Here is a 10356-nt window from a genome sequence, read left to right on the forward strand (position 1 = left end):
ATCAGAAGATGTATGAATACATAATGTTAAAATAGTAAGACTATTAACATATAATATATAGTAAATACTGATCTTATTATTATATGTATGGGCCTCATTGGCCGAGTGGTCTAAGTAGTTACTACTGCAACCACTAGCCAGTAAACACTGAGGTGATGCGTTCGAAATTCTCTCGTACGGGTGCACTCGACTACAATCTTAATTGACTAGGATTGTCAGTTTTCCTATTGATAGTCGGTGGTTTTCTCCGTGCAATTTGGCTTCCGCCAACAATTAAAACTGGCCGCCACGAAAAAGCCCAAATGCAGTGCTTAAAAGAGGCGTTAAAACACCAAGAATAAAAAATCAAATCTTATTATCATAAAAATGGCAATGTGCTAGTAAACATTCATATGCTTTGATATGATTGTGTTGTACTTTGACGCAATAAGGCAGTTTCAGTAATATGTTTAGATGTTTGTGGATTGCATATTTATTTTAAAAGTACGACTTATTTATTTAAACTTCTGCGCAAAACTTTCCTTGTTCTGCTTTATCATCCAGGGCAGATTATTAATCAACATAACCTCCTCATTACCATAGCAAAGGGTCATCGCCTTACCTTTCAATTGATGTGTTGTTAAACCATGTCTAAATATGAAGCTTTGAAAGTCACAGCCACTCAAATAGTAGTATTAGATAATTGATAGTCTAAAAATACACTTTCAGAAGTTAAAGAATGTATCAAAAATGCAAGAGGAAATGACTACAACGGAAGAATGAGTACAACAGAATCTGGAAGAACATGTCAAGCATGGAATAAACAAACACCACACCGTCACAGCAAATCGAATGTAAGAGATGCCAAAAACTACTGCAGGAATATGGACAACGAAGCACGGCCATGGTGTTATACAACAGATAGCAGGAAACGTTGGGAATTTTGTAGAATTTCAATTTGTGGCAAGTAGTCTTAGATAGTCTTAGATGAATAAAATGCACATTTTGCTATTCAATATTTATGTATGTATGTTTTACTCTTAATTTCTAAATGGTTTTTTTTCGTGTGCGGTTGTCATGTATTTATTTTCGGTTTTAACCTACATTACATATCAGATTTCTACAAGCTATCTTTGGTTTTCAGAACAATCAATCACGATGGACAACGTATCTAATTTAACAAAATTGTGTCATCTTTTCACACTGTTTTATGTATCTTACACGACATCAGTTACAAACATACTTTATTGAAAATTCTTGACATCGTATATGTGGCTATTTGAAACCGAAACCAGGCAACATTTTTATTCTATTGACCTGGATATTAATAGATCGAAACGAAATTGCATGTGTAAAGTAGATATGCTATTTAATATAATTATATGATGTACCAATCGTGTATAGCTGGTAAACATCATTATATGTGATTCATATGCGAGAATATCTGTTTGTTTATCAATATAGAGGAAATTTACAATTAGAACGCACTATCAAATTAATATCAGAGTAATCTCCTTTCACCAAAGTCCTATATTCCTCTAAGGATATAGTAGTTTACTTATATGATTTTGGAATGTTTTACAGGTGCACCTAAACCACCCTGTGGTGATATGGTAATAATGGCTTGTCATTCAGATCGTGAACACAGAACGGAATGTCTTGTTCCAAATGCTGAGAGAATAAATTATATTGAACTTAAAAGTGGCGTGGACAATCCGTCGTGCACATTTGGTGTCACTTATGGTTTCTACGGAGTAACGATATGGTCAAAAGAGAGTTGCCGGGAAAAAATCAAAGTTTGCTTAACTCCAAGTATGTTCTTATTTGAGAATCTTTATATAGTCTAGTTCTTTATTCATATAAATATGAAAGACATTAAACCAACTTTAAACAAAAGTCATTTATTACCCCTAGAAATTGAAAATGTTTCACGCAATCATATAGTTGAATTATAAACAAAAAACATATTCAAATGATATGTTCCAAATTTCTACGAGATTGTCGAAGTCGTCAAACTTTAAACAAAAGTCATTTTTCCCTAGAAATTGAAAATGTTTCACGCGATCATATAGTTGAATTATATAAAAAAAAACATATTCAAATCAAGTTGATATAATCCAAATTTCTACGAGATTGTCAAAGTCGACAAACGTGTGATTTCCTGGTACACAAGAGTCACATCATTCGGAAGAAACCGTGTAATTGTACATCTATTTAAATGTGATAGTTGGTATATGTAAAAATGAGAAGACATACATATGTAGACTAGTTATTGCATGTATAGATATAAAAAGACGTGGTATGACTGCTAATAAGACAACTCCCCATCAATGTCACAATTTGTATAAGTAATCCACTAACGGTAAAAGTATGGTCAGTTCTTCAACACGGAGCTGTAGATAACACCGAATAGAAAGCTAAACAGATCCCTAAAATGACTTGTGTATAAACATGCAAACAGGGAAACCAACTGTCTATTCAATATAAAAGTACGAGAAACGATAAGCATTTATGAGCCACACCATCAAACGTCAACCACTGAATATAAGGTTCATATTCAACACGTTCAAGTGTATGTAATTTGCTAACATTTACCTAAAACTAACTAAAAGGTTACCTCACACTAGAAAATGGTTTATCACCGTAGAAATTTGTATATTGATTAAAGATAATTCGCAAAATTAGAAAAATTCGAAGACATATTTCATATACAAGGTATCCATAACTCTGAATTTTTGCTTTCAACGAATTTTTTACTCACAATTCTTGTAACTTCAAATTCATGTACGAAGTTTAAGATAATTGTCGCTAAACTAGCCGTTACACAAGTGGTTATTTATTTTTGAGATATCGTTTTAATTTTAATTTTACAGAGAATCGTGTTCCAATTCTTCCTCCTCCAGAAGGTACGTCTCAATGTGTTTCTTAACCATCTTTTCAAGTAGTTCAATTTTGATAATTGTATTAACTTCTACTTAAGGATGTATTCTTCTGACTTCAGTACATCCCATATCATTTTGTCTTTTCAAATTTCTTAGATATATATTTTTTCAATTATTTATAACAAAAAAGTTGAAATACTATGCATTTTGCTCTTTAAAATGTGAAAAATCACAAATTAATAAAATTGCCAGCATTGTTAATTTGACACTAAAAAGCATCAAAATATGATAAAACTTTCATATATTAACACCTACCTATAGTTTTTTTAGTTAAATTTATTCATATTGGTTCACTTCATCTTTATTGAAAGTATGAAAAAAAGTTTAATTGTGGATCTTTGATTTTTTCACAATAATAACCCAGAAATAGGTAAAAATTGATGAAACATGGGAAAATCATCAAAATTGGGTATTTTCAAAGGGCTGTAGAAGAAAAAGAAGTCCACCACCATATGATTTTTTCTTAACTAACTATTTGTTTACAGTCTTATAAACCCGGCCAAAAATCAGGTTCAGAAAAAGATTCCAGAAATTTTTGGCTCCTCAATGGTGTATAACGTACATCCTCAATAACATTTTTTTTATAAAACCTAGCTATTTCTACTTTGTGCGACAGTAGCAAATATATTAATATAATAGTAGTTATCTGATATACATTTGACATGTTCCATCAGATTAGCTAGATTTAATAATCACACTTTTGTTTGAGTTCACAATTATTTGTATTTCTTTTAGAATGCCGCAATACTGAGAAGGGAGAGGATTATGTTGGAAAATGGAGTAAAACTGAAACTGGAAAGAATTGTCAGAGATGGGACCAACAATTTCCACATACACACAAATTCTTTCTTGATGGAAAAGATTCTGAAAATTACTGTAGAAATTTTGACGGTTCTTTGAGACCTTGGTGTTATACAGAAGATCCTTACACTGAAAGAGAATATTGTGCTATACATAAATGTGGTGAGTTAACATAATCTCTATTTTTTTCTTGTTTAATCTCATACCTTGTAGAGTAAAGGTGTAATACAAACCATTCACAATTTTTGTAATGATTACATAAAACACAAAGTATTTCACTGGACAAGATGCGTATTTTGATTATTCATTTTTCATCAGAAATGATAGAGTGAAGTTATACTTGTTGATCCTAAACCTAATACAAATATTCTGGCTACTAACTAACCTAAAAAATGAAATGGTCTTGGAAGCTAAGATGAGCTGATAATTGAATATATAAATGTTTACCACCTTTAACTATTTATACAAGTGACAGAATCACCCAATTACCAACAAATTAACATGTTATCAAAAGGTCGACGTTTCTATTGTGTGTATTTTAAATAAATGTTTGGGATTATTATCTGGAATTAGAATTAAGATACAATATATTTTTTAATTTTTATTTAAAGCACCCGAAGATCCAGAGGATGTAGATGGTGAGTATTTATTTTCTTATAAAGGAGAGGGTAAATATTATGGAGGTAAAAAAGAATACAAAAAAGAACAATCATAGAAGAGGGACGAAAGATACAAGAGGGACAGTCAAACTTATAGATCAAAAATAAACTGACAACGGCATGGTTAAGAAAAAGACAAACAGACATATAATAGGAGACACAACATAGACAACTACAGACAAAGCAACACAATCCCCACCAAAAACTTGGTTGTATTTGAACTTTGAAATACGCAAGAATTTATTTAAATCGTTGACCGTCTAAAACAACTTCTAGAAAATGAATTCAGTGTTTGAAAAAAATAATTTCAAAACTGATTTATCCTTAAAAAAGATGTGTTTGTTAACCACCCATTTATAACATTTCTTACAATCGTCATTAACGAGTACATACTTTAATAGCTTGATGTGTGGTATATGCGTTGAAGACCTAACATCTCTAACGTCATTTGGTCTCTGGTTTAGAGTTTTCCTATTGGCAATCTTGTCACATATTCTTCTTTTTAATTAACATGCTATGAAAAAGCCAGTATTGTGAAAGTTATAGACCGTAGTTAACCTGTCCATATACATCAGCTCACGGTCAAATGTAAAACCAAGGCCTACTCGAATGTAAAATGCTTAAGGAAAGACACAGATATCATCAGCAATATGATGCCCGGAGTAATGCCATTTTCGGTTATTTATTTTTTAATGAAAACGGTTAATTGGTGAAGACAACCTTTAAAGTTTGTTGATCTTTAAACTTCATTTGCTATGTCGTTGTACTGCTGCCTCAACCATTTCCAATGTTATTAATACATATTTCAGAATGTCGAAAATCTGCAAAGGGTACAGAATACAAAGGTCGAATAAGTTTGACACAAACTGGACGTACCTGTCAGTATTGGGAACGACAATATCCACATAAACACCCATTTAGCATCAGCTTCAAAACGGAACATAATTATTGTAGAAATCCTGACAACAGTGGACAACCATGGTGTTATACAAATGATCCAACAACACGTTGGGAATATTGCCAGATACCAATGTGTGGTAGGTTTTAACTTTGAGTTCTTGCATTCCAAAGTGTAAAGAGCTAGTGATATCAGAATCATTATATTGTTTTGTTTACTTTTTTTTTAGGAATTAAACGACAAAATGATCCTCCGATATTCTTATTTAGTATCAATTACAGCCATAACTAATAATGTGCATGCAAAGCGTTTTCTTTTCATTATCGAATTTTATATTAAAACATTTGAATAAATTGAAAATATTTGGATAAATAATTGATATACTTTTGTATCTCAAGTGTGGAGTTCAATACAGAATGTTTAATTTGTCTAAAACACAATTATTACCGTCCTAATTTTTCGCTTTGAAGGTATCTGCAACTTTTCGTGTCTTTTTTTAAAACATACATAACAAAAACTACTATACCAAAAACGTATTCAAAATAAAACAGGTCCATATAAAATCAAGTTTTAAGACATATTATATGACACAAAAAGTTTTACCAAGGTGATACCTTTTTATGCTAATGGTTGTTTTAATCATTTATATTTATTTAACAGCTGCTTGTTCTGTTAGAGAAGAGATTGTAGAATGTAAAGCTACTGTGAGAGTCTCTGGTTCATGTTTTTATAAATCCAAAGTAGGATCAAGCTGTGTTTACACCGTGCAGCTGTCAGATTCACAGGCAATCATCAAAACATCAACACAGGAAATGGTACTCACAAATGGAGGAAATCTGGCTGAATGTGCTATTTTTACCTTTAATGATGGAACTCTAAAAATAGAAGATGACGTCTGCAAATGCTTTGAAGCCACTATGGTGAACAAATAAGACTGCATGAAACAGTATGTATCAGATTTTGATGACTATTTATTCGGGAAAAAAAGGGAGCACAATATCAAAAAGGACACAAATGGCACTTAAATCTACGACAATAAAGACAACAATAAAAGTTGAAATTGAAATGTACTAACTACGTCATGCATCACATATATTGAGTAGATATAGAAAATAGAGCAGTTGATTTGAGAAAAACAGAATTCAGAATTTCAGAACTGTTAAACAGTTTTCGTTTTACAAAAATGTATTACTTCTTTCGTTGAGCTAAATGTCCATACATGCGTATGCTGTATATAACAGAAAAACCTCAATAAATTTTAATGTATCTTCCTGCAGACTATTCCGTTACGTTGTGCGATTGCAAACTAAAATACGATTTAGTAGATTGGGTTTAGCAAAATATATTTTTATCAGATTTCACATGATATCGTTTTGCATGGATATGTATCATTTGCAGTTGGATGTAAAACAAACTTTATTCAATTGATTACGAACCATTCGAACTATCTATTGTTTAATATTGAAAACGATTGTACACAATGTTGTCTGCTGTATCGCATTTTTTGACGTATTTACCTCTCATGTCTTTATGTGTTGCTCACACATTCTGGTCAATATAATTGAATTCAATGCAACTGTCATACCAGTGAGAGGTTTAGCTAGCTATAAAACCAGGTTTAATCCACCATTTTCAACATAAGGAAAAGCCTGTACCAAGTTATTAATACACTTCCATTCAATAATGTGTTTAAGCTTGTTTTGAATTTCCCTTGGAGTCCGGTATTTTTGTTATTTACTTTTGACTTAGTAATACATACATGAAACTAACTGCATAACACATTACTATATCCAATACATACAGAGAAAATAACCGCTTTATATATTTTCATTTTTAAATTAGAAGGTTTTTTTCTTTGCAGGTTACATATCACTATGAGGACTGAAAATATTTAGAGGCATTGTGCTTAGTATAGACAGAGTGCACTCTCAATAATTGTGTGCTTAGCTTTAAATAAATTATCATCTAATAAAATAAAATTGCCGATATTATTTTTTCTATATTCACCCACTTAGAATTATAACAAAATACTTCGAAAGATTTAAGAACAATCATGTGTAAAGTTTTTAGATATGGACTAAAGTGTTACATGTACAAAGTAAATTCACAAAAATACTGAACACAGAGGAAAATTCAATTGGAAAGTCCATAATCACATGGCAAAATCAAATGACAAAACACATCATAAACGAATTCCTGACTTGGTACAGGCATTTTCAAATGTAGAAAATGGTAGATTAACAATAGATTGAATCTTTCAGTATATGTAAGGATAATGAGATTTGGCATGTTTGCCGATGAGACAACTATTAACCATAGTAAGGCTAAATTACATGAATACAAGGAAATTAAGGTCAACGTAAAGTCTACAACAATACATGCAATCAATATCCTATAGTTAGCTATAAAAATATAAAGGCATGGCATTTTATTTATATAGATTAGATCGTTTGTTTTCCCGTTTGAATGGTTTTACACTAGTAATTTTGGTGCCATTTATATCTTATTGTTCCGTGTGAGCCAAGGCTCCGTGTTGAAGGCCGTACATTGACCTATAACGGTTTACTTTTATAAATTGTTAATTGTTTAGAGAGTTGTCTCATTGGCACTCACATCACATCTTCCTATATCTATGGCAACATGTAAAACAATTCAAACGCTATATTCGACGGCCTGAATTACGACAAAACAATATACAAAGCAAATCTGACAGCAACACATGGGAATGATTGTTTCAACCAAAGATTGTGACAGGTTTAAACGTGTTTGTAAGTGCCCTCCTTTAATTTTGGACAGTGGTGTTGTAACATCAGATTTCAGAACAAACTATTAAAGTCAGTTTGGAATCACTTGACTAATCAGCATTGATTTAATAACTATTTACACCTCTGGGTTGATGCCACTGCTGGTGGACGTTTCGTCTCCGAGGGTATCTCCAACCTAGTAGTCAGCACTTGTGTTGTATTCGGTGGTTACATGAATATCAATCATAGGGTCATGTTTATAAATTTCTTGTTTACAAAACTTAAACTTTTTTCGACAAACAAAGGATTTTCTTTTCCCAGGCATATATTACCTTAGCCGTATTTGGCGCAATTTTTGGAATTTTGGGTTCTCAATGCTCTTCAACTTTGTACATGCTGTACTTGTTTTGCTTTATAACTATTTTGATCTAAGCGTCACCGATGAGTCCTATTTGGACGAAACGCGTTTTTGGTGTATTATATAATAATCCTGGTACCTTTGATTACTATTGCCAATGAGACAACTCTCCATCCAAGTGACAATGTATTTAATGTTAAGAATGTATGTCAAAGTACGGCATTAAACAATGAACATAAGCTCAAACCGATCAGCAAAATATAAAGGGCCGAAATTACTAGTGTTAAACAATTCAAACATGAAATTACAACGGTCTAATCTATATATGAAACGAGAACCACACAAACAAACCACAACTATATATATACTAAACAACAGGCACCTTACTTAGGAGAGGTGCTTTAAAATGCAGCGGGTATGGATAGTTTTGCTAAAGGTAAATTGCAGGAAATAGACACGAGTTCTTTGAGGGAAAAACATGTGCCGTGGAACAAGGAATTAAATTGTCGTGGCCTATTTTTATTGTAAATTGTCTAGTTATCTTTGACTATGCAAGGTTGTCAATTTTCAAACTACTAGTTAACAAAATTGTGCAGGTTATAAACTTTCAAAACATTTAATTTAAGGTCGAGTTTTTAACGATTAATATACTGCTACATGTACAACGTAGGATACGTAATGTACAATGCATGTTCTTAAGACATGAAACAAAACTACCAACCATTCTGACTGCATTTTGACCTTTGATTGTCTTTTTTTTGCATCGTTGGTTGCTGTCTCATCGACGTTGACCCACACATCTCCTAATATTCAATATATCCTATACAAGTTCAAGAAACAGAACTTCTTGGCACTTCTATACTCTTACGTAAACACAATTGATCGTAAAAAAAGCTACAAATTACATGTATGTTGATCTATATGACTTCTCCTTTCTGTTCTGATATTGGCAAACTAATCACTAAGATCAATGTGTTACTACAGGTAACACACAGACGTGACATAATCAAGGGTCAATTGTCATATAAATCAGCAATATGGATAGCTCTAACATACTTATACACCACTTGATGAGTTTAGCTTCTATATAAAAAATAAGATGTAGTATGATTGCCAATAAGACAACTATTCACAAGAGACCAACTGACACAGAATTTAACAACTACATGTACCGGTCATCATACGGCCTTCAACAATGAGCAAAGCCAATACCACACAGTCAGCTATAAAAGGCCCCGATTAAACAGATACAAACAATTCAAACGAGGAAACTAGAAGCCTAATGTAAGTACAAAAATGAACGAAAAAGAAATATGAAACACATCAACAAACGATAACCACTGAATTACAGGATCCTGACTAAGGACAGGCACATACATACGTGTAATGGGATGGGTTTAAGTATGTTAGAGGGATCTTATCCCCTCCTTATTACCAGGGAAAGTGGTGTTGCAGTACAACATGAGAACGAACTATAGAAATCAGTCGAAAAATGCTAACACATCTGATGGATACATATAGAATTACATCTAACAAAACACAGAGTGGACGTGGCCGATTACTTGTATATCCTAACAACAAAAAGACATTAAGTACTGAACTCTGTGAGTACTCGCAGTTACTGACAGCTAGTTCAAAGCCAATAACAACTAATAAAAAACATCATGCATCTAAGACTAAAAGAGGGACGAAAGATACCAAAGGGATAGTCAAACTCATAAATCTAAAACAAACTGACAACGCCATGGCTAAAAATGAAAAAGACAAACAGAAAAACAATAGTAAACATGACACAACATAGAAAACTAAAGAATAAACAACACGAACCCCACCAAAAACTAGGGGTGATCTCAGGTGCTCCTGAAGGGTAAGCAAATCCTGCTCCACATGTGGCACCCGTCGTGTTGCTTATGTGATAACAAATCCGGTAAATAGTCCAATTCGGTAGGTCATATTTATGAAAAGGAAGGGGATT

The 10356-nt window shown here is 32.5% G+C and overlaps 1 protein-coding gene across 1 annotated transcript in view; it reads left to right on the top strand.

Annotated features, from left to right (window-relative positions):
* Positions 1-7267, top strand: part of LOC143069040 (uncharacterized) — a 71105-nt gene extending 63838 nt beyond the window's left edge. The window contains exons 59-66 of the mRNA XM_076243474.1: positions 709-942; positions 1564-1791; positions 2853-2885; positions 3657-3884; positions 4334-4360; positions 5191-5418; positions 5940-6225; positions 7141-7267. Of these exons, the coding sequence (XP_076099589.1) occupies positions 709-942; positions 1564-1791; positions 2853-2885; positions 3657-3884; positions 4334-4360; positions 5191-5418; positions 5940-6211 (1250 nt within the window). The 3' untranslated portion in view covers positions 6212-6225; positions 7141-7267. The remainder of the gene's footprint in view (positions 1-708; positions 943-1563; positions 1792-2852; positions 2886-3656; positions 3885-4333; positions 4361-5190; positions 5419-5939; positions 6226-7140) is intronic.
* Positions 7268-10356: the final 3089 nt, after the last annotated feature.

The sequence above is a fragment of the Mytilus galloprovincialis genome, chromosome 3 (assembly GCF_965363235.1).
Source record: "Mytilus galloprovincialis chromosome 3, xbMytGall1.hap1.1, whole genome shotgun sequence".
Classification (NCBI taxonomy): domain Eukaryota; kingdom Metazoa; phylum Mollusca; class Bivalvia; order Mytilida; family Mytilidae; genus Mytilus; species Mytilus galloprovincialis.